A 25985-nucleotide genomic window follows, 5' to 3' on the forward strand; every position below is an offset into this window, starting at 1 on the left:
TTTTTTTTTTTTTTCTGAGACAGAGTCTTGCTCTGTCGGCCAGGCTGGAGTGCAGTGGCTTGATGTCGGCTAACTGCAACCTCCGCCTCCCAGGTTCAAGCGATTCTCTTGCCTCAGCTTCCCGAGTAGCTGGGACTACAGATGTGTGCCACCATGCCTGGCTAATTTTGTATTTTAGTGGAGACAGAGTTTCACCATGTTGGCCAGGCTGGTGGTGAACTCCTGACCTCAAGTGATCCGCTCACCTGGGCCTCCCAAAGTGCTGGGATTACAGGCATGAGCCACTGTGCCTGGCCTCTCCTATATACTTCAAATAATCTCTAGATTACTTATAATACATAATACAATGTGAATGCTATACAGGTAGGTAGTTGTACTGTATTATTTAGGGAATAATGCCAAGGAAAAAAAAGCCTGCACTTGTTCAACGCAGACACAATTTTTTTTTTCCCAAATATTTTCAAGCCATGATTGGTTGAATCCACAGATACAGAATCCTTTGGCTACTGTTGACTCCTAAACACCGCCACTTTAGTTATAGAATGAGCTGTTAATTTGGGGAAGTATGTATCATTCTAGTCTAGACTGTTCAAGCTCTTGCTCCCCACAGGCCTGTTCTTTTTTTTTCTAGAGATGGGGATCTCACCATGTTGCCTAGGCTGGAGGCTGGTCTTGAACTTCTGGGCCTCAGCCTCCCAAAGTGTTGAGATTACAGGCATGAGGCACAGTGCCCAGACCTCAGGCCTTCTCTAATAACAGATTTAGTAGAGAGATTAGTTGCCACCATTATCATGATTATCAACAACAAACTGTGACTAAGGGCCCTGAGGTATGGAGTAGTGTCATACCTCCATACCTGGATTCCTTACAGCACAGGATATTTTATGTTAGAGGAAACTCAAAGTTAATAGGGCCCAACCCCCTCATTTAATAGATGACTCATCAACTATGATGATAACCAGAGAGGTGGCTTGGTGGCCCTACAGGCCACCTGGACATATGATTACCCCATACATAGCAAATTCCAACAGGATTCCAGTTTTGAAGTATGGCAAGTTTTTGGCCAAATGAAAGGTATTTAAGATACAGATAGCTAGGTCTCTAGTAGTAGTCCTCATAGGAGAAGAAAACAAGACTGCTTGCAGTGAGGTCTTAATTCATGTGCTGGAAGAACCTGATTGATAGAAACCTAATATTGGGACAGTTCTATACATATAGCCTCTACATTTGAATAAAATATGTAAATATCCAAGACCATGTAAGAGGACTTTTTGTTTTCTACTTTGGAAGTTGTGCTCTGACTCTTTGAGTTTACTCTGTGGGTTTTTGCAGAGAAGCGTGTTTAGTGGGCTGTTCCTTTGTTATACTTTGTTCCTATGTCCAGATTATGTTATCTAATCTGTTTCTGAGTTTAGTTATAGAAGCAATCTCTGTTCGTGAAACAGCACAACAAACACCACCCCAATTAGGTTTATTCCCATGTAGTAGTACTGTTTGAGTATATCTTTAGAAATCTATGAAATTACTCCTAGCTCTCTAATAGGTCAATATTTGACCAGACACCACACCATAGGTTATTCAACAGTAACAGTAGTAGCCATTGAACACTGCTATGTGCAAGGTGCCATGCTTATAAAAAGATAAGGAAAACTTGATAGGTAGTAAAGTTGAATAACTTGGCCAAGTTTACACTTTTAGTAAGCAGTAAGACTGGACTCAAACTCAAGGTTTTCTGACTCCTGATCCTGAGCTTTTTAGAGCTTATTCATAGGGTATGAAACCTGCGGTGAGAGTCATAATGAGTCTGGTGTGTCACTGAGTTGTTAGCTTGCTTGGTCTCTAAATTGAACATGGTTTAACTCTTTTTTTTTTTTTTGAAATGGGGTTTTGCCGTGTTGCCCAGGCTGGTCTCAAACTCCTGGGCTCAAGCCATCTGTCCACCTCGGCCCCCCAAAGTGTTAGGATTACAGGTGTGAGCCACCATGCCCGACCAGTTTAACTCTTTATATTTGATTTTTTTGCTCCTTTTTCTCTGGAAATTAAGCATGTAGAGAAGGTGAGATGGCTTACTCTTGGCTAGGAAATATATGTACAGCTGGAAATGCTTGTTTTCTTTTTCCCCATTTCAGCCTTAGAAAGGGGAGAGAATAAAGATGGGGTACTGAATCAATTAAGTACGATCTAAGTTGGATAAAAGAACCCAGGTTTATAGAAGCCAACATCTGTTGGATCCAAACAGTCTTAGACGTTTGAGCTTCTGAATAGATTGGCACATTCCAGATTCAATTTGTAGTGCCTCACATACCATTGTATTTTCTAATTTAGAGCAACAGAATAATTAGACCTTGGTACTATTCTGAATTCCCACCTTAAAAGATTAATTCTACGTAGGAACTGTATAAAAGACACTTTTATAACTTACTGAGTGTCTTTCCAAAATACAATTTATTTTTCTGTCCCCTTACCATAAATGCCAAAAAAAAGTTTAGAAGAACCATTATATTAACAAGTAGGTACATTTATTCCAGATAATTTATGGAATTAGCATTTTACTTATAATGGCAAAAAAATAGGCTTTCTTGGTTTCTTAGTGCAATTATTTTCATTTGTATTGAACCTTTATGAAACTTTAGTTTACAACTTTAACCTGATAATCTGGCACTTTTAAGTCTAATGTTAATTTTCACTAAACCTCAGGTCTATACATTTCCAAGTATAGCCCTCAGATTTACAATCTTTCTTTCCTCTCCTCCTTCCTTCTTTTTCTTATGCTTTATTCATTACTTATCCATTTTATTTTTTTAATTATGAAAACAATATACCAACAATGAGTCTTCTTTGTAAAAAATTGGTACATAATATTTTGTCAGGTGAATATAATATGTATAATAGAATATTGTCACATGCACAACATTCCGTCAGTCTCCTGTTGGTTATTCCAGTTCTCGCTTTTTTTCCTCCACAATATTGGATGACACTGCAGTGATACACATATAATTATTCTCTCCTTCTAGATCAGTAGGATAAATTCCTAGGAGTAGGAGTTCTGGGTCAAAGAGTGTGAATATTTTTATGGCTTCTAATATGTGTTGTTGCCAAATCACTTTCTCTTTTAAGATTTATGTCAGTTTATACTGCCACCAGGAGTATCATACCTGGATTATTGATGTCCATTCTTCACAGGGCATTATGTCCTTAGTCTTGCTTTCCTTTAATCTGGCCTGTGAGCTACTGTCCAAAATGTTCTTCCAGAATGCTGGTCACACCTCCGTCATAGTCTTCCCCTGGTTGCCTGTCACCTGTTTGCCAGTTCAGGTATAAATTTTAAAATCCATGCCCTTACCACCTGACTTCATTCATTTTAATTGTTTTGTATCCATATTCGAGACAGCCTCCCTCCCTCAAATGGCCACTGTCTCCTACCTCTGAGTCTTCCCTCTGATCATTTCTTACATTCAGAACTTCTTTTCTGCCAACATTTCTCCATCTTCTTTAATTTAAAAAATTGCTGCTTCTACAAAGATGTCAACACAGAACCACCTGTAATGATGATATCTTTAGTACTTGGTGTACTTCACTCCTGGTGGGTTGCCAGTAAATATTTGTCATTGTGGCTAATGAGAGAAAGAAAAAAGTAGAGAGATTTTCGGTGGAGATTTTTTTTTTTAGTAGGAAGGCTTAGAATTCTTAAGAGTACGTGGTTCTCCTGAATAAAACTTCAGAGGAGAATGAGGAATTCTGTGCTCTATTTTTGGGGTACCACTGTTCTTTCTGTGATCATGGGCAAGCCAACTTATTCTGTCTTCTATTCTCCTTTACTTCAGCTACAGAGTAGAAAATATAGTATTACCAATCATTGCAGAAGAGTCATGACACTCTCTGCCTTTCCAGTTATTTTTTCCTCATAATCATTGGCATCATCATCATTATAACCCTGATATTTACTGAGTATTCCTACTTGCCAGCAATGAGATCGTGATATACATGCCTTAGCTTTTTTTTTTTTTTTTTTTGAGATGGAGTCTCGCTCTATCGCCCAGGCTGGAGTGCAGTGGCCGGATCTCAGCTCACTGCAAGCTCTGTCTCCTGGGTTTATGCCATTTTCCTGCCTCAGCCTCCCAAGTAGCTGGGACTACAGGCGCCCGCCACCTCGACCGGCTAGTTTTTTGTATTTTTTAGTAGAGACGGGGTTTCACCATGTTAGCCAGGATGGTCTCGATCTCCTGACCTCGTGATCCGCCCGTCTCGGCCTCCCAAAGTGCTGAGATTACAGGCTTGAGCCACCGCGCCCGGCGCCTTAGCTTTTTTAAATGTCACGATCTCTCTGTGAACTAGGTACCCCCTGTTTTCAGATGAGAAGCCCGGTTCCAGAGAGTTTACTTGCTCAAGGTCACAGCTAGTAAGTGGTAGAGCCACCATGATTTAAATTCTTATTTTATTGAACTATTTTTCTGAAATATCAAACTATCAAGTCTTCCCTATCCACAATTCTCTGATGATTTCTTATTGCATATGAAAAAGAAAGTATAAACTCAGCAACATTGGAAGGCCCTTCCAAATCACCGTCCAGTCTACTTTTCCATTCTCATCTTCCTCCATGCCCCACCCCAAACATATGTCCTGTGTTCCAGTCTCACAAAGTTGCTTATTTCACCAATATATCATATAGTTTCACACATTCGAGCCTTTGTTTTTGTTCCTGGAATGCATTCCATTTGCCTCTGGCAAACTCCTGTTTATCCCTCGAGATCCAGCACAAATATTCTGTATTCTGTGAAAGCCATTCTGGATTTTCCTGGGCAGTTAGTGGCTTGGTTCGCTGTGCTCCTTTGTGTATATTTCTACTGTAGTCTTTTCACACTGCTTTATAACTATTTGTTTACATGCCTGTCTCCCTTACTTTAATAAGAATATTGAGATATGGGAAGGCAACATTTTTTTACAGGGACGTTAGTTTAGATACTATTAAACATAGCCAAAATTAAAAAATACATGTATTTAAAATGACATTGTTTCCCTTTTTTCCCCCCTCAGCATAGGGCTACTTTCAAATTTGAATCAACAGATGAAGATAAAAGAAAGGTAAGTCTTGGTGTTACTCTGTGAATGTTTATGTGTATGTGTATTTCATTCATGGACTTTCTAAGCAGTGGTCATGTTTTCATCTGATGGTTATTGATTGGTTTCTTATTTCCCTTCATTTTATTTTTTAGGAACCCTGAGAAGAAAGGTTAGGTTAGGTTTAGTTTGGATTACATGTAACTCTTTCCTCCTTTGTCCTCACAGGACTATTTACACTTGTATAAATCGGGAGTGGGAGGGATTCAGAGGAGACTCCCCCCAGATCTACTCACTCCCAAAGACTGACTGTTTAGTGGCAAGACTCCAGGTTGCCCAAAATCCATTGCTAATATTGTAAAGCTTAGCTTGAGACAAGGTCTCGCTCTGTCACCCAGGTTGGAGTGCGGTGGCTCACTGTAACCCCAGACTCCTGGGCTCAAGCAGTCCTCCTGCCTCAGCCTCCCAGTAGCTAGAACTACAGACACACACCACCATGCCCATCTTTAAATTTTTTGTAGAGATGGGGTCTCATCATGTTGCCCATTCTGGTCTCTTGAACTTCTGGCCTTAAGTGATCCTCCTGCCTTAACCTCCCAAAGTGCTGGGAGTACAGGTGTGAGCTACCATGCCCGGCCCTGCCTTTGTGTCTTGCTATACTCCATACATCTATCCTTGGCCATACAAATGCCAAAATCAAACAAGACGGTATGACTGAATCAGTGTAAATCTATCACTGCTGCTAGAAAAATAGCTTAAATCCAGTATTTTGCAAATAGTGGGTTGACAGTGCCTTGAAATCACTCCTCCGTTCACCTGTATCCCCATATCTAATATCAGTGTCCTGCTCATTTTACCTTTTCAGATTTCTTCCATCCATTTTCTCCTTAACCTCTGCCCTAATTCAGGCCTACATCTGATTACTGCATCAGTTTCCTGACTGTTCTTTTGTTTTCCAGTTACACGCTTTTCTAATAGATTGACATCCATAAATCTAAAATAGCAATCTGACCATGTCATCCTTAGCCTTAAAACCCTTCGTCTATCCCTTCAGTGACTTTCTTTGCCTACAGAATGAACGTCAAGCTTCTTAACATGACATGCTGGGTGCTCAGTGATCTGCTATATGCCTACTTTCACAGCTTATTTCTTTTCTCTCCCTTGTATTTTATGTTTTAGGAATAGAAAATGTTTCCAGTTACACACACATCCGCATCCCTTCTGTTTCTTGCGTACTACTTTTGCAGTATATTGTTTTCTACCTAGAATGCTCTCTCCCTCTTGTACACCTCTTCTTTTTCTCACCTGGTGAATCCCTACTCACCTCAGGGGCACCTCCTTCAACAAGCCTCCTTTGACATTCCAGTTAAGGTGAAGTACCTCTTCAATATTCTCATGATACTCTGTATAAATCTCTAATATTAATATTTATGCCTTGTTTCTTAATTATATATCTGTTGATGTTAGACACTGGTATCTTTATACACTTGACATTTGGAGTGCCCAGCACGTAATAGGCACTCAGAAAATATTTATTGGATGAGTGACCATGGAATATAAATTTTGTAGATTAAGGTTTAACTCTGACTTTCTTTTGGATTTGAACAATGTAACCAGGACTAGAATACCTTTTAGAACAGGGATTCTCAACCAGGGATATGCTCTTTGGAGAGCTTTTTCAAAATAGCCCTGCTCAGGCCCAATCTCTTATCTACTGAGTGGGGATTTGGGAGGTGAGCTCCAGGCATGTGTATTCTATGTCTCTGTGTGTGTGTGTGTGTGTGTGTGTATATAAAGTATATAAATTAATCAGAGAGAGGATCTTGTTTCGTTGCCCAGGCTGAAGTGCAGTGGCATGATCGTGGTCCACTGTAACACTCCTGGGCTTCAGTGATCCTCCCGCCTTAGGCTCCTGAGTAGCTAGGAATACAGGTACGTGCCACCATGCCCAGCTAATTTTTCAGTTTTTTGTAGAGACAGGCTCTCATTCTGTTGCTCAGGCTGGCCTCAAGGGATCCTCCCACTTTGACCTCCTACAGTCCTAGGATCACAGGTGTGAGCCACCACGTTCAGCCCAGTGTATATTTTTATAGATGGTCTGTAGGAAATAAATACTCATATATCTGATGGGAGTCCAAAATGGCACAGTCCCTATGGAGAAGAAACTGTCAGTGTCTACCAAAATTGCAGATGCATTTTACTCTTTCACCAAGCAGTGTCTCTTTTAGAAATCTATTCTGCAGATAGATTGAACCCTAAGTAAACAAAGTTATTCATTGAAACATTGTACATAATAGCAAAAGATTGGAAACAAGTGTCCAGCATTTAAGGAGTGTTTAAAGAAACTGTGGCTCATTTACCTTATGGAATATTATGATGTAGTAAAAAAGAGATTCACTGTGTGTGCTAATGAAAGAGTGAAAAAAAAAGAAGCAAGGTGTTAAAAAGAACATGTTGTTTGACAAATTCATGATAAGTATTCAGGCTAGGAAGCCAGCTGCCATTTAATTTCATTGAGAAAATCCATACTATATCCATAGATTCATGGTGCCTTAGAAATCTGACATTAGAGTCTGGTAGTGCTTTTACTGGTAAAAATAAGTATATTAAGACAGAGTCTCCTACCCCATATAAATTTCAGGTGAAAGGGAGAAATTTCTTACACAGTTATTAATACAATGTGTTTATTTCCAATAGGGTCGTAGAAAAAACTAACATTTTCAAAGTACTGTCTTTTTCTGAGTTTTAGATTTCTGGAGAGAGTAACTACTGTATAGTGCTTATTACCAGTTATAGTGTGCAGGTTTCTGCTTCCTGGGAGGTCTGTTATGAACAAATGTCATTAGGGACCTAGCCAGGTAATCTTCATTAATGGAAAAACATCGGCAAACAAATCCATTTCTGTGAAGTCTCCAGGGGTTAAAACCATTTGTGACTCTTTCGTGCCTAAGGCTTTTTTTAGACTTCAACATCAGAACTATTGCACAGCTCAGAAGGATGTATACCTGAATAAGCTTTTCACGTTCTTAATGGAGAGACATAGAGAATTATAGGCATTTCTGTACCTTAAGCCTACTCAGAAAATAAAAGAACTCACATTACTGCCCAATTCGTTTGCTCCCTGTATTCATTTTCACACTGCTGATTAAGATGTACCTGAGACTGGGAAGAAAAATAGGTTTAATTGGACTTAGAATTGCATGTGGCTGGGGAGGCCTCAGAATCATGGTGGGAGGTAGAAGGCACTGCTTACATGGTGGCGGCAAGAGAAAAAAATAAGGAAGATGCAAAAGTGGAAACCCCTGATAAGCCCATCAGATCTTGCAAGATTTATTCACTACCACAAGAACAGTATGGGGGAACCTCCCCATGATTCAGATTATCTCCCACCATGCTCCTCCCACAATACGTGGGAATTATGGGAGTACAGTTCAAGATGAAGTTTGGGTGAGGACACAGAGCCAGACCATATCATTCTGTCCCTGGCCCCTTCAAATCTCATGTTCTCACATTTCAAAACCAATTACGCCTTTCCAACAGTCCCGCAAAGTCTTAACTCATTTCAGTGTTAACCCAAAAGTCCAAAGTCTCATCTGAGACAAGGCAAGTCCCTTTTGCCTATGAGCCTGTAAAATCAAAAGTGAACTAGTTAATTCCTAGATACAATGGGGGTACAGGCATTGGGTAAGTACAACCATTCCAATTGGGAGAAATTGACCAAAACAAAGGGGTTACAGGGCCCATGCAAGTCTGAAATCCAGCAAGGTAGTAAAATTCTAAAGCTCCAAAATGATCTCCTTTGACTTCGTGTCTCACATCCACGTCATGCTGATTCAAGAGGTAGGTTGCCATAGTCTTGGGCAGCTCCGCGCCTGTGGCTTTGCAGGGTATAGCTCCACACCTGACTGCTTTCACAGGCTGGTGTTCAGTGTCTGTGGCTCTTCCAGGCGCACGGTGCAAGCTGTCAGTGATCTACCATTCTGGGGTCTGGAGGATGGTGGCCCTCTTCTCACAGCTCTACTAGGCGATGTCCCAGTAGGGACTCTGTGAGGGCTCTGAACCCACATTTCCCTTATGCACTGCCCTAACAGAGGTTCTCCATGAGGGCCCTGCCCCTGCAGCAAACTTTTGCCTGGGCATCCAGGCCTTCCTATACATCTTCTGAAATCTAGGTGGAGGTTCCCAAACCTCAATTCTTGACTTCTGTGCACCCGGAGACTCAACACCACTGGAAGCTGCCAAGGTTTGGGGCTTGCACCCCCTGAAACCGTGGGCTGAGCTGTCCCTTAGCCCTTTTAGCAATGGCTGGAGCATCTGGGACTCAGGGAACCAAGTCCCTAGGCTGCATACAGCATGGGGGCACTGGGCCCAGCCCATGAAACCATTTTTCCCTCCTCGGCTTCCAGGTCTATAATGGGAGGGGCTGCATGAAGACCTATGACATGCCCTGGAGACGTTTTCCCCATTGTCTTGGGGATTAACGTTTGGCTCCAGCTTGAATTTCTCCTCAGAAAATGGGTTTGTCTTTTCTACTGCATCATCAGGCTACAAATTTTCTGAATTTTTATAATCTGTTTCCCTTTTAAAGTGGAATGCTTTTAACAGCACCCAAGTCACCTCTTGAATGCGTTGCTGCTTAGAAACTTCTTTTGCAGATATCCTAAATCATCTCTCAAGTTCAAAGTTCCACAAATCTCTAGGGCAGGGGCAAAATCCCGCCAGTCCCTTTGCTAAAACATGACAAGAGTCACCTTTGCTCCACTTCGCGACAAGTTCCTCATCTCTATCTGAGACCACCTCATCCTGGACCTTATTCTTATCACTATCAACATTTTTGTCAAAGCCATTCAACAAGTCTCTAGGAGGTTCCAGACTTTCCCACATTCTCCTGTCTTCTAAGCTCTCCAAACTGTTCCAGCCTCTGCCTGATGATACCTAGTTCTAAAGTTGCTTCCATATTTTCGCGTATCTTTTCAGCAACACCCCACTCTGCTGGTACCAACTCAACATATTAGTCCATTTTCACACTGCTAATAAAGACATACCTGAGACGGGGAAGAAAAAGCAGTTTAATTGGACTTAAAATTCCACATGACTGGGGAGGCCTCAAAGTTATGGTGGGAGGCAAAAGGTACTTCTTACATGGTGGTGGCAAGAGAGAATGAGATAAACCTATCAGCTTTCATGAGATGGGTTTATTACCACAAGAACAGTTTGGGGGAAACCGCCCCCATGATTCAAATTATCTCCCACCTGGTGCCTCCCGCAACATGTGGGAATTATGGGAGTACAATTCAAGATGAGATTTGGGTGGGGACACAGCCAAACCATATCACTCCCCTAGTTCTCTTTCCTAAATGTGTTTTTGGAGGACAGCAGGACATTTTTTGGTAAACTACATTGCTATCTCTTTGAAAAAAACTACCCCCCCCCCCTTATGTGAAAAATATTTGGGACAACTTAGAAGTAAGTGTAAGGGAACAGTGCCCTTCAAAAAAAAAAAAAAAACTTGATTATTCTATGCTTTTTGAGAGGTAATTATAAATTAATGATCCTTAGACCTAATTCCTGACACTTATATAGTGTTTTGCAGTTTTACAAAGATTTGCTTCTTACTGGTAGTGCTGTAAGTATGGTAAGAATATCACCATTCCTATCTTATGAATAAGGAAACTGAGGCTCATGTGAATGACAGCTTGCTAACACTCACACCACTAGTGGTTCAGCCTTACATAGACAGCAGATTATCTATTATGTGCAGCTCCTTCACTGCGCACTGCTCCATAGCTCCCTCTTATTACCATTGAGGTGTATTTCAGAAAGCTTGAAATTATGATCTAGTACCTTGTTTTCTCTCATTTCATACCTTGAGAAACCATTTAGGTAACTAGACTTAAGTTGGAAGATAGCAAAGGAAATTACCAACTAGAAGTGCTTAAATTTTGCTAGAGAAGTAAAGTCAGATACAACGGCTAATGTTTGTGCATATAATGCAAATAGTTCCAGGTGCATGCAGATCATTGTATACTTAGATATAAGCACCTGTGTTTATTGAAGCATTTGCTTTATATTCTGTACCTAAATTGGTAGGCTGTGATTATCTACCAGCACATAAACAAATATGTCATGCAAATATGTAGGATTGGGGGGAGGGTATGATGAGTAATCTGAAAATTCACATGTTGAGGAAATGAAAGCTCTTAAACAAAAAGCTTTAAAACAAAACTGACCTCAAAACCAATAAAGAGTACTAATTGCAATCAGTTTTGAAAGAGACATCTCATAAAATGATTAAAAGATTTCCAGCTCTTTCGTATGTAAGAATACAACCTTATCAAATGTGGAAAATTTCAGTTGTCTTGAGATAAATCTTTGTGTATATAGTAATTTTCCTCAAAAGCGTGAAGTTAGAAGTAACCAAATATCAAGCATAGTTTATTACCTTCAAATTCACACAGCCCATATTTCTCTGAAGCCATAAGGTAATTGCCAAGTTGAGATTGCAAGCTCTTTGAGGACAAGAACTCTGGCTTACTTTATATTTTCAGCAAAATAGGCACCTATAATAAATGCTTGTTAAATGAATGAAAAGAACTTGGTGAGTGAGTTGAGGCCACAATTCCTGTGACTTGTACATATTGTTTGGTTTTGTGTTGTATATTATTTTAGCTGTAAAGCAGAATCCCAAGCACAGCTCATGTTGTTCACTGAAAAAGCAGGATACAGTGCAAAAGTATGCATACAGTATGATCACAGCCATGTAAAACTGATAAAAACCATACAAAGAAAAAATGATGACAAGGAGATAAATGGCAGCCACCTGAATAGTTATTACTGTGGATATTTTCTTTTCTGTTTTTTAAACTGTTCTTTTATATTACAGTAGATTATAATGATATAAGCATAGGTTCATTATATAATTATATTACAATATACTCATAATAGCATGATTGGAGTTATAAGCGAAGGACTAATACTTCTTTTTTCAAATCATATCTTTTCTCTAAAATTGGCCTTCTTGATTACCTTACGTATTCCTTTTGGGAGAGCATAAAAAACTTACTGAGTTTGGGGTAGTAGTATCTGCAGAGCCAGTTTATGGAGTGAAATATATTATAAACACAAAAGTTCATTCTGCCATTTCAAATACTTTTTTCTTTTTTTCCCCCCAGACATGAATGTATTTAGCATATTAGAGATCTCTGTGATCCACAAATATTTTTTCATTAAATCCTATATTCCTGGCCTTGTGTTAGGCCTTGGCTCCTAAGTTGGCTTTTTGTCCATGGTGTTTGGTTTGGCACTTTCTCAGTTATAGATGCATGCCGAGGCTTGCCATTGTGGACTATAGAAGATGAATGGGTAAATTTCTGTATTAGAGTCCCCCAAGGAATATGTGCCAAGATAGAATCATTAATCCTAGACTGTGAATCCATGCTTTGGAATAGCTTGAGGAATGGATGCTTGTTCTAAAAGCCTTTTGCCCTTATTTTGGTCATTTGAAATTGTCACACTCCAGTTTTTACTAAAACAAAATAAGGTTTGTATGCTTTGCAAATTTGACTCAAAATTTATTTGATGTCTTGGCTTGAGGGAATGTTTTGATGCATAGTGCAAGTACAGTTCTCACTTAGAAACCAATAATTTTCAACATCTTCATGTCTTTAAAATAATTGCACACAATACCAAAAGTGCATCCATACCTTTTACTTTTTAAAGTTCCTTTCCAGCTGGAATCTGACACAAGACTTGACTTAGAAGGTCTAAGTTGTATCATAGGACAGGATGAATGCCTCACAGTAGGTCAAAAAAACGATTTAAACTTCATTCCAAATTCCACTTTTAGTTTTAGATGTTTTGCCATGGCATTGGAGGAGTAAATCTAGAAAGCAAGGACAGGACAGCCCTGACTTAGTAAGCCATATGTATGGCAGTCTATACATGATCTTTGGATCACTTTTTAAGATTTCTGTCTGGGATAATGAGAATACTATCTCTGATTTGTACTTTAGAGTTTCAGGTGCATTTTCTCATATAGAGATTTCATCAAGAAGTTCCACTTCCAGCCATGGCAGTGTGAGGACCTCTACAGATCTACTCCCTAATGGAACTGGTAAAAATTATTTTTAAGAACAACCATTTAAAGTCTGGAAATAGTCCCAAAGGCATAGAGTCAATGAAGAAACACCTATTGAAGAAAATCTAAAAGTAAGAAAAGTGGGCCGGATGCTGGGTCTCACGCTTGTAATCCCAGCTACTTGGGTGGCTTGAGGAGAGAGGATTGCTTGAGTCTAGGAGTCTGACGCTGTGGTGAGCTATGATCATGCCACTGCATTCCAGCATGGGTGACAGAGTGAGACCCTATCTCTAAGGGAAAAAAGCAAGGAAAGTGAAAGTCTGTGTTATTTGAACCAAGACCTGTTCTCCCTCTCTTCTCTTGGCTAAGTGAGATGGAAACTCTTCTCCAAACTGGTACAGGGAAGAATATAGGATTTCTTTCCCTCTAGTCCCAGTTGGAGTGCTGTCTTTACAGAAGTGACAGAATGTCGGCATTTCTCATCCTGCCCCCAACTACCTGTTGCTGAAACTAAATTCTGGATAAGTGTAGCTGAGAGGTGGGTCTTCCCTCCTTCCATTCTGCCCTTGCTCATAGGATAGCAGCTGTACCTTGGGTGTGGCACTGCTGAGAATACTGGGGCCACAGTCATTGTGGTGGTGGAACATGGTTCCACCCCAGGAAAAGCAAACCAAGGAGATCTAGGGTTGCTGTACCTTTACTTCAATTGAGTTGTCAGTCCTAAAGTGGGGATGTCACACAGAAGCATACCATTGCCTCTGCCCCCAACATCAGCACCAGGGCTCAGAAATTTTGTCCAGGGGAAGAAGCAAACCTCATAAAAGAGAGTGCTGAATGCCTCGTCAAAGGAACTGACTTCATTTGCACAGAATATGGAGAAGTTCATGCCTAAGGGTGCAGGTTGTGATGAAAGTCACTTGGGGTGACATTAACACAGTCATTGGAGATACAGGTTAACCCAAAGTCCAGCTACTTTGCTAGGAGGAATGGGGTAACTGGGCTAGACTGCTAGAGAGAAAGGAGGAAAATGGTAGCTGGGAGAAACTATCCCTTCAAAAGACTGGATCTGTTTGTGGAGCAATTTTTGCCCCAGGACATTTTTGAAGACAGTTGATCAGTCAACCAGCAATTAATGACACATAACAGCTGTGTGTGGTCAGGAAAAGAGAAAGTCAGAGGGGCCTGCCAAATCCACTGTCATGCCAGGGCAGCTGTGGGTATACCCAGTGGTGTGCCCCATGAGGTGCAACATTAGGGCTTCACACTTTGAGGAAGGACAGGGAGAATAGACTGCTAAGATAATTGGGCCAGTCACTAAACAAATAAACAAATACAATAGCAAGTCCTGGAGAAGGTGGGTGGAAGGGAGTGCAAATACCTTGAGTTGTTACAAGATGTCCAGTTTCCACAGGGTAGGGTGGGAGTGGGGGAGGGAAGCAGGCACCAAAACTGCTTGTATGAGTGACCAGACGTTGGATTTAACAAAGACTTCAAAGTAGCCATTATAAATATATTCAGAGAGCTGAAGGAAACCATGATTAAAGAAGTAACAGATGTAATGAAGTCACATAAAATGGAGAAATCAATACAGAGATAGAAATTATTTTTAAAAAGAGCCAAATAGACATTCTGGAGTTGAATAAAATACAATAACTGAAATAAAAATTCACCGAAGGGGCTCAACAGTAGATTTGAATTGGCAGAAGAAAGAATAAGCAAACCTGAAGCAATAGAGAATATTCAAGGCAAAGAACAGAATAAAGAAAAATGAAGAGAGCCTTAGAGAATTGTGGAATAACATTTACACACCAACCTATACATAACGGGAATACCAGAAGGAGAGGAGAGAGAAAGAGAGGAGAAGAAAAATATATTTGAAGAAATAATGGTTCAAAACTTCCCAAATTTATTGGAAACCTACATATCCGGGAAGTTCAGTGAACCCAAAGAGATGCATAAATACATCATAGTAAAAATGCTAAAAGCCAAAGACAAGGAGAAAATCTTGAAAACAGCAAGAGAAAAATGACTCATCACTACAAGGGAAGGTCAGTAAGATTCACAGCCGACATCTCATCAGAAATGTAAGTCAGTGGGATAACATTTTCAAAGTGCCTAAAGAGGAAACCTCATCTGAGAATCCTATATCTAGTAAAGCTATCTTTTAACACTGCAGGGGAGATAAAGACATTTTCAGATAAATAAAAAACTGAAAGAATTTGTTGCTAGCTGACTCACCTTACAAGACTTACTAAAACACGTTTTTCAGACTGAAAGCAAGTAACCCTAAACAGTACTTTGAATCCACATGAATATATAAAGAGTACCTGTAAAGCTAATTATGTAATTGTAAAAGTCAGTATTAATACATAATTATCCTATTTTCTCTTAACTGATTGATTTTAAAAGCATTTTTATAAAACAATATGTATATAATGTTCAGTCGATAATATAGAGAAATGTAATACACTTGCCAAAAACAGCACAATGGTGAATGGGAGCAAAGCTGTACTGAACTAAGGAAGCAAATCCAGATGGTAACTAGTATCCACAAGAACAAATCAAGAAAACCAGAAACGATAAATAAGAAGGCTAATATATCAAAAGCTATAAATGTATACTTGTTCTCCTTTAGCTTCTTTAAAAGACAAAATTATAAAGTAATAATTATAATAATGTATTATTGGATTTGTAATGTTTATAGATGTATATGACAATAATACTATAGAAAAAGGGGGAAGGGATAGTGAAGTGGCTACGTTGTCTGGGGTAAATACCCAGGGTTCGTCTTCTCACGCCAAGATAATTTAGGATATGGACACATACCAAGAGTTTAGGAGCGGAGGACTAATAGGCAAAAGAAAGAGAAAGGAAACTAGCTCCCTCTCTAGTGAGAGAGAGGGGGCTTCTGAGAGGAAAAAGGAGCCAGCAGCGGATGTGCCAGATTTTATAGTCAGATTTGAGGAGGTGATGTCTGATTGACATAGGGCTCACAGATTGGTTCCATCAGGTATGATGTTTACATAGTGTGGGGAAGGCTGGCCGCCCCACCTTCTTCTTCTTATGCAAATGAACTTTCCCATTGGCCAGCACTATCTTGTCTGCTCCTTAATGTACATGTGGCTGACAAAGAGAAGGGAAGATGGAGCCACCATCTTGAATATGATTGGCGCAGCTGCCGGCATGTGTGTCTGCAGCTCGATTTTACAGGCTGCTCTTTGTTAGAAAGGAAAATAATTTGGGACTGCTTTTCATTAAAAGGAAAACCATGCCAAGGACTTCCATACCCTCACTATCTGCCTAAGTAATTTCTTCTTAACTCCTGTATCAATAGTGCTATATAGGAATGTTTCTATATCTCACTGGAATTAGTATAAATCTGGAGTTGATTCTAATAAGGCATATATGCTAAGCCCTAGAACAATGACTAAGGATATAACTCATACTTACACTCTGAAAACTGTAAAACATTGTTAAAAGAGATTAGAGAAGCTTAAAATAAATGAAAAAAATCCCATGATCATGGATTAGAAGACTTACTATTGCTAAAATGTCAGTACTCCTCATATTGATCTACAGATTCAAAGCAATATCTTTTAGAAACCCAGATGGCTTTTTCGTAGAAATTGACAAGCTAGTTCTAAAATTCATATGAATTTTTGACACAGAGTAGTCAAAAAAACCTTGAAAGGAAGAACAAGCTCAGAGGATTCACAATTCCTTATTTTGAAATTTACTACAGGGCCAAGAGCAGTGGCTCACGCCTATAATCCCAGCACTTTGGGAGGCCAAGGTGGGAGGGTCTGTTCAGCTTAGGAGTTTGAGACCAGCCTGGGCAATATAGTGAGATGCCCCATGTCTAAAAAGAAAAAATTGCTACAAAGCGGTAATAATCAAGGCAGCTGGTATTGTTATGAGTATAAATGTAGATATTAACAAATGGTGCCATGACACTTAGGTAGCCACATGTAAAAGAATGCAGCTGGATTCTTACCTCATGTTGTATACAGAAATTAACTCCAAATGAATCAAAAACCCAAATGTAAGCATTAAAGTCATAAAATTCTTAGGAGAAAACATAAAGGTAAATCTTCATGTCCTTGGATTTGGCAGTGGATTCTTAAACTTCTTTAAGTAATCCACTGTAACACCGAAAGCACAAGTAATAAAAGAAAAAAATACATGAATTGGATTTCATCAAAGTTAAATACTTCTGTGCTTTGAAAGATACTATCATGAAAGTAAAAAGACAACCCACAGAATGGGAGAAAATGTTTGCAAATCCTGTGTCTGATAAAAGACATGTATCTAGACTATATAAATAACTCTTACAACTTAAAGGCAACTCAATCTTAAAATAGGCAAATGATCTGACTAGACACTTTTCCAAAGAAGATATATAAATGGTCAGTAAAGATACTGGATATCATTAGTCATCAGGGAAATACAAATCAAAACCACCATAAAATATCAGTTCATACCCACTAGGATGGCTAAAACAAAAAAGTAAGATAACAAGTGTGGACAAGAACTGGAAGAAATCAAAATCCCCGTACACTGCTGGTGGGAATGTAGTATGATGCAGCACTTTGGAAAACAGTCTGGTGGATCCTCAAAAGGTTGAATAATTACCATATGACCAAGCAGTTGCACTCCTGGGTGTCTACCCAAGAGAAATGGAAATATATATCCGCATGAAAACGTGTACACAAATATTCATGGCATTACTCATAATTGCCAAAAGATGTAAATATGCCCATCACCTGGTGAGTGGATAAATAAAATGTGTTATATCTATACAATGAAATATTTGACCATACAAAGGAATAAACTAACTGATGCTGCTGCAACATGGATGAACCTTGAAAACATGCTACACGAAAGATGCCAGACACTTAAAAGGCCACAGATTGTATGATTTTATTAACTTAAAATTTTAGAATAGGCAAATCTATGGTGACAAAGTAAATTCATTGTTGCCAGGGGCTAGAGGAAGAGGGCAATCAGGAGTTACTGCTAATAGGTATCTTGAGCTTTTGGGGATGATGAGAATGTTCTAAAATTAGATAATAAGGATGGTTGCACAAGTGTGAATACAGTAAAAACCATTGAATTGCATGCTTTAACAAGTTGATCCTGATCCTGACAATATGTGAATTTTATCTCAAGCTATTTTAAAAATAAATAGTAGTAGATTATGTATCTTCTATTTCCATCAGTTCCAAGTACTGTTGGGTGTTAACATTTAATCCTCACAACAAAGCTATAAAGTAGGTAGAATTTTGCGTATTTTACAGATGACGAAACAAAGGCACGCAGAGAAATTACTTGCCAAAAATAAGGAAGTTGGAGGCCATGATTCGAGCTTAGGCAGCCTTACTCCAAGACCCATGTGCTACACCATACTGCCGATCATTAATAATTGGATTGACCTGTTGTGTAGTTTATGAATCGATTCTATTTATTTCCTGATTTTAGGCACCCAAAATGTAAGATTTGATGGAGAATATAAAGCTTTGACATTAAACTAGTTATAGCATTGACAGAAAACAGAAGATCATGCTTGCCAGTGTAAGTGACTGAATAGAGTAACTAGTGAAGAAGATAGCTGTGTAGTACTGGACTTACAACACTTAGGCTTGTTGCAGATCCTTTTGATGCCTCGGATTTATTTTTTGTTGTCAAAAATGTAAGGTTTCCTTTTCTCAGTAGCTAGCTTCTTTCTTCCTTTCACATTTTGATCATATGCTGAGGAAAGTGCAGAAATTTGTACATCTTTGATGGAAGGAAAACTCATAGGGACCTGAAACTTCCTGGCTGACCAGATATTTCCACTGTTCTCAACTCCTCTATTTGTAGACAAAAAAAACTGGAGCTTGACTTACCCAGGGTCAGAGTTAATGAGCAGAAAAGCTAGAACTTAAACCAGGTCCTCTGTCTTCTTTTCCGACTTCAGTGATGATCTTTGCAGGGCTTATCCTCAGATAACTCACAGTGTAGTAAGGGACCCACAGTGTCTTCCAGTACAGTATGATTCCTTCTACGGCATCCTACACTAAGGATCATCACGCTGACTGAATACTTTTGGTAATGGAAAGCTTACAGCAGCCATTGTACTTTATTTTAGATAGCCCTAATTGTTAGAATAATTTTACTTGTATGAACTCTAAATCTGCTTTGCTTGTCCTAGTTTACCTATATTTCTCTTTGCCACTGTTGTCCATTATTGGACTTAGCTTTCCACCTCTTTGCTACTTAATCTTTATGATTTTTTTTCCCCCACTTACTGCCCAACACATTTATCAAAAAGCTTTCTCTGGCAAAATTCCCTATAGTTTATTCCTTCAGTCTTTTAGCACATAGCTTAAATTGCTGTATATTGAAATTGAACATTTCTTATTCATTTTACATACGTTCAGCATCCCTAATATTATAAACACTTGAGTCATGTTCTTTTATATCTCATAGACATCTTGTCACTAAGTTAGAATATATTTCTCTTGAATAATTTGCATGCACTTAAATTTTAAATTGGGAACATTTTCAGATATGTTACTCTAATGGGGTAGTGTACATAGGTGGTCAGTAATGGACACTGTAGAATCTATGGAATTAATAGAAAAATTGCAGGTTTTTTTTTGTTTTTTGTTTTTGTTTTTGTTTTTTTGAGACGGAGTCTCGCTTGTCGCCCAGGCCCAGGCTGGAGTGCGGTGGCGCGATCTCGGCTCACTGCAAGCTCCTCCTCCCGTGTTCACGCCATTCTCCTGCCTCAGCCCTCCCCGAGTAGCTGAACTACAGGCGCGCCTGCCACCACGCCCAAGCCTAATTTTTTGTATTTTTTTTTTTTTTTTTTTTTTTTGAGACGGAGTCTTGCTCTGCCACCCAGCTGAGTGCCAGTGCCGGATCTCAAGCTCACTGCAAGCTCCGCCCTCCCGGGTTTACGCGTCATTCTCCTGCCCTCTAGCCTTCCGAGTAGCTGCGCGACTATAGGCCGCCCGCCTCGTCGCCGCTAAGTTTTTTGTATTTTTAAGTAGCATGACAGGGTTACCGTATTAGCCAGGATGGTCTCGATCTCCGACCTTCGTGATCCGGCCCGCTCTCAGCGCCTCCAAAGTGCTGGGATACCAGGCTTGCGTGGCCCGGCCAATTTTTTGTATTTTTATAGAGACGGGGTTTCACCGTGTTAGCCAGGATGGTCTCAATCTCCTGACCTCGTGATCCACCCACCTTGGCCTCCCAAAGTGCTGGGATTACAGGTGTGAGCCACTGCACCCGGCCTGCAGTGTTATTTTTTATAACATCACTACTTCCCTTTCTCAAGTGGCTTTACCATTTCATTAAAAGGCAGACGCTTGTAAACAAACAAAAATACTCCTAGCAGTATTTTTCTTGCATAGAATGTGCTTGTTAGCGTTTCTTGATCTGTTTGTTCATCTGGCCATCTTTATGATGTAATGTGCATCAACCTCCTATTCTATGCCAAGCACTATGCTAGAGGTTTCTAATACATCATCTCATTTCATATTTATAAGCCCTAGTTATCCCTGTCTATTTAGAGTTAAGGAAATGTGAAATCAAGTGATTTCAAGAAATTTGCCCAAGATTACCTAGCCACAGGGGCAGAGCACAGCTGGTGTCTGAATCCAGGTGCTTTTTTTACTTCAACTATACTGTTTCAATTAAGTCATGTATAAGATGCCTTATACTTCATAATAGGGTCTCTCATATGCTGTCTATGTAAATAATTGCCATAAGCATGTGAGATAGATAAATTTCTGTCTTACAAATAAGGAAATTTAGTTTTAGAGAGATCAATTTACTCCAGATCCAGGTTCAGAAAATAGAACTAGGGACTAGAAAGAACCCACATATTTTGTTTCTGTGCTTTTTCTGCTATATTATTAATGTGTTCTTAAGCCTTGGAAGACCTCTGAAATCACACAGCTGTCTCATTGAGACAACTTAACTTCCCTCTTTCCCCTATTCTTGGCTATGTTAGTCTGATTGAGCTGTCAAAATACCACAGACTGTGTGACTTAAAGGACAGAAATTTATTTCTCTAAGTTCTGAAGGCTGGGAAGCCAAGATCAAGATGCTGTCAAGGTAGGTTTCCTTTCGAAGCCTTTTCTCCTAGCCTGTGAGCAGCAGCCGTGTCACTGTGTGCTCACATGACCACTTCTTTGTATGCATTTACACAGCACGAACACAAACTCTTGGTGTCTCTTACAAGGGAAGTAATCCCACGAGATCAGGGCCCCACCCACATGACTTCACCTAACCCTACTTTCCTCTGTATTAGTTTGTTCTTACACTGCTATAAAGAAATACCTGAGACTGGGTAATTTATACAGAAAAGAGGTTTAATTGGCTCACAGTTCTACAGGCTGTACAGGAAGCAAGGCAGTATCTTTCTGGGGAAGCCTCAGGAAGCTTTTACTCATGGCAGAAGGCAAAGTGGGAGTGAGACACCTTATGTGGCTGAGCAGGAGGAAGAGAGAGAGAAGGGGGAGGTGCTACACACTTTTAAACAGCCAGATCTCATGAGAACTCAGGACAGTACCAAGGGGAAAATCCGCCTCCATGACCCAGTCACCTCCCACCATGTAATTCTACCCTCCAGCACCAGAGATTACATTTCAACATGAGATTGAGGGGGACACAGATGCAAACCATATCACTGCTCAAAAGTCCCATCTCCATATGCTAATATTATCACATTGTGGGTTAGAGCTTTAACATACGAATCTGGGGGCATGGGACACAAACATACAGTCCATATATTAGCTTACCATCAGAGTCCCTGACTATCTTTTGTGCATGCTTGGGCTATTAGAGCTGAAAACCAGGGATTCAAAGATAGAGGAACTAGTTCAGAGTGAGTAATTTGAGTGTTGTGGAGTAGATGGTATTGGAGACAAGGTAAGGAAATTCCAAAGAGATTGTATATAGGAAAGAACTTGATTCACTAAAAGAGGTAAAGAAGCAAAGGGGCTGCTATAGGATCAGGATTTATATCAGCCACCAAGATATGAGGTAAATGTTATTGTGACAGTGTTCATCTTGCAGCCTTGCTAGTGTACTGTGTAGTCAAACTGTAGCTTGTGCTAAGAACTCCCTAAAGATTAAATGAGATAATGTTCTCTCATTTGGTAAATTCTAATTTGAAACAAATGAAGATACTTCTGTATTTGCCAACATACTAACTTTGAAGACTAAAATACATTTCACATGGGCAGTGGAGAATAGGGCTTTCTGAAAAATAGACTTAAGTAGTAGAAGAAGCAGAGTTGGCTGGTACTGTGTTTGAAGAGAAATAGAAAGTTTTGACACACCCATTTTCGCCCTCAAAATGGAGGCTTGTAAATGGAAGCTTATAAAACCTTTCTTGTCAAGAAAGAAAGGGCAGCTGATTGGTTTTGTAAGCTTCCATTTACACCTAAGCTCTTTCCTGTTAATGAACTCTTGATGATGTGATGTATCTTTCTCAGGATTGCTAAATAGCAAAGAAATTTGAGCCAAACTTGTTTAATAATTGTTTCTCAGAACTTTATTTTCAGTTTTTTTGACAGATCACTGTGATATATAACATAACATTGATTGTATTACTGAAAAATGTACATATGCAGGAAAGGAAGTTAGAGATGAAATTTAGGAAGTGAGATACAGCCTCATTCAGCGACAGTATCCATTAAATACAAAATGAGAATTACCATTGCCTTCCATATTACAAGTAGGAAAAACCCTGAAGTGTATATAATATTAAGCTTTTACATGAACTCAGCTGCATGAGTATTCATTTTAGAAGACCTCCATGTTAGCTTTTTATAAAGAATTCAAATTTGACCCCTAGAATCCTCCCAGAACCTTTATTAAAAGCATATTTTAAAATTCTGGCAATAAGTCATTAACTATTTAATATTTTTGTGGTTTACAGTTTTTGAATAGGTCTGTCTTGTGGAACTGACAACATTGTCCCAGCTACAATTATAGTAAGCTTATTTCAGAATTTAATATCACCCTCATCTTCTGCATGTACACCTGCACCTCTTGTTCCCCGCTACATACACATGCTCTATACAGAGGGCAGTAGTTAAGGACTATCAGATTTAGGTGGCTGACCTTCAGCTCCAGTTAAGAACTAAAATTAGATCCTTGTGGAATATGTATCCAGTGACGTTCATCACAGAAGAGTGTAGACATAACCTTGAGAGGCCAGGGAAACATCGTCCAAGGGAGCCTGCCTTAACTACAAAAATTCCTTTGGCATCTCATTTTTTATCTTAAAAATTCATGTAACTTATGTAATGTGATTTATAATGCATTCATTTATTTTCATGTAGAAATCCCCTATCCCAAATAAATCTTTTAGTAAAATAGTGGTTAAAGAATATGTACCAAAATTACCCTGTGACTTTAAGTATCCCTGGTACTGGGCCACATCTCCCAGATGAATGTGCATAACCTATTTTAAGATTAGGATCTATCCCATCACTATAAGAGTACTGGTAGATTCAAGTGAGTATAATTCAAGCACGTGGCTAACACTGTAGTCATAATGGGCAAAAAAGCAGGGAAGGAGGAGTCTATTATCTATTCTGTTTTATTAAAGGGAAAGTGGCAGACTGTAAGGATAGGTATTTCACTGCCACTATAATATGAGAATTTTTTTTTAAAGTAGAACCATGTTTAAGGATTTAGGTCTGTTTATTTAAGGAAAACAAAATCTGTTCTAAGAAATTCCCTTCACTGGCCTAGTTTAGCCCAGAATTGCTTTTAATGTTAGGAACACTCATTTTTGTTTTAGTTCTTGTGTATTACTACATACCAGTAAAAGAGAGTAGGACTGTGTCAAATAAGAATTTGAGTCCACTTTCCCACTGTAGCATTCTCTGCTACATTAAGCAAATCATTTAGCCTATCTGGGAGTCAGTTTTCATATATATAAAATGAGAAGGATATCCTCTTGTCCTGAGTATGTTAATAGGTGTTATTTTTTTAAAGGGTTCTGTGGTCAAAGTAAGGAAATATCAGTTTTAAAAAAATGAACAGGGCTGGGCACAGTGACTCAAGCCTGCAATTCCAGCACTTTGGGAGGCAAAGGTGAGGGGATTGCTTAATTAAGGCCTAGAGTTTGAAACTGGCCTGGGCAGCGTAGCAAGACCCTGTCTCTAAAAGTTAAAAAAAAAATAGCTGAACACAGTTAATTGTACCCCTATTCCTAGCTACTTGGGAGACTGGGGCAGGAGGATCCTTTGAGCCCAGGAGTTCGAGGTTACAGTGAGCTATGATCATGCCATTGCTCTGCAGCCTGGGTGACAGAGTAATGATACCCTGTCTCAAAAAAAAAAAAAAAGAAGTTTCTTTTCCATAATACATGGGAGAATCTTTGGTAGTTTGGTATGCCTTATAAGTTTCCGAGGCTTATTTGCCTACAAAAGCCATTTTTATAGACTCTTTTGTACCGCTAGTGTTTGTTAATGGTAAGTGATCATTATAGCGCCTTCTCTTAACATTCTGATTCTAGAAATTGGACACATTTTGTTTGACTGTTCAGCTCGTTTCTAGACTGAAGTTATCCTAGGGTTACTAACAAGTTGAACTCAGTGCTTGTAATGTGTGTGTATCCTGCCCTTTTTTCCAGCTGGTACTGCAAAGTTACTGCATTTTCCTGTTTCTTGTAAATAACGCAAACATTATTCCTTGTCTTTTGCAGTTTTTCACTTTCTCTGTTCCCCTTTGTTTCAGTGTATTCAATTATTGGCCCATTTTTATTTTAAATTAATCTATTCATCTGTATCTGAATTTCAACAACTAATAGTAAAGATTTCTGAAACCCTCAGCCCATTAAATCCTTTTGAGAAACACTAATGTTGGAGAGAAAACTATGTCACTTCTACATGTGGGCTTATTTCAATTAGAAAAACAAGCCACCTTTAAAATGTTGCTATTGGTTAAGATCTTTAATTATAGGTATTGTTCTTAAAAATGTAAAATTTTAACTCTTACTGTGTACCATCATTTCATTTAATAAAACAACATTGTAATAGAAAGAGTATTATCCCCATTTTATAGGTAATGAGACTGAAGCTCAGAGAAACCAAGTAACTTATCCAGATCTCACAAATAATAAATAGCAGTCATAACCAGCTTATATTCTCTCTATTATACCTTGTAGCTTCTTATTAAAACATGTGATAATACTATATGTGGCATATGTATTGTAGTTATAATGATAAGTAACATTGATTGACTAATTCTAGGGCAGCACATACACATCATCTCATTTAATTCCCTCAACAACCCTATGAGGTAGGTACTTTTTTTTCTTTCTTTCTTTCTTTTTTTTTTTTTGAGATAGAGTCTCGCTCTCTCACCTAGGCTGGAGTGCTATGGCAGTGAGTGCTCTGCTCACTGCAACCTCTACCTCCTGGTCCCAAGCGATTCTCCTGCCCCAGCCTCATGAGTAGCTGGGATTACAGGCGCCCACTACCACGCCCATCTAATTTTTGTATTTTTAGTAGAGACAGGGTTTCACCATGTTGGCCAGGCTGGTCTCGAACTTCTGACTTCAGGTGATCCGCCCACCTTAGCCTCCCAAAGTGCTGGGCATGAGCCACCATGCCCAGCCTCAAGTAGGTACTATTATATCAATTTTACAGGTAAGGAAATAAAGAAATTGGTCAACTTAAAGTCATACAACTGAAGTAAGTGGCAGCTGGGAATCAAATCCAGAGCTTTAATAACCTATTAAATGTTTGGAAATAATATTCTATAGCACACAGTGCTTTGAAGATGTCATACCCTAGTGTGTATGTTTGTAAATATTCAACATATTTGACAGCATCTTTGA

General features: G+C 39.2%; 1 protein-coding gene across 8 annotated transcripts in view; it reads left to right on the forward strand.

Annotated features, from left to right (window-relative positions):
* Positions 1–25985, forward strand: part of RIC8B (RIC8 guanine nucleotide exchange factor B) — a 123456-nt gene that overhangs the window by 5739 nt on the left and 91732 nt on the right. For all 8 annotated transcript variants that reach the window (XR_001888392.1, XR_001888391.1, XR_001888394.1 and 5 more), the window contains exon 2: positions 5035–5082. Coding sequence is in view for 4 of the 8 variants with exons in the window: in XM_017888258.1 (XP_017743747.1) it covers positions 5035–5082 (48 nt within the window). In the remaining 4 variants the exon portion in view is untranslated. The remainder of the gene's footprint in view (positions 1–5034; positions 5083–25985) is intronic.

The sequence above is a fragment of the Rhinopithecus bieti genome, unplaced genomic scaffold (genome assembly GCF_001698545.2).
Source record: "Rhinopithecus bieti isolate Rb0 unplaced genomic scaffold, ASM169854v2 scaffold_17930, whole genome shotgun sequence".
NCBI classification, from domain to species: domain Eukaryota; kingdom Metazoa; phylum Chordata; class Mammalia; order Primates; family Cercopithecidae; genus Rhinopithecus; species Rhinopithecus bieti.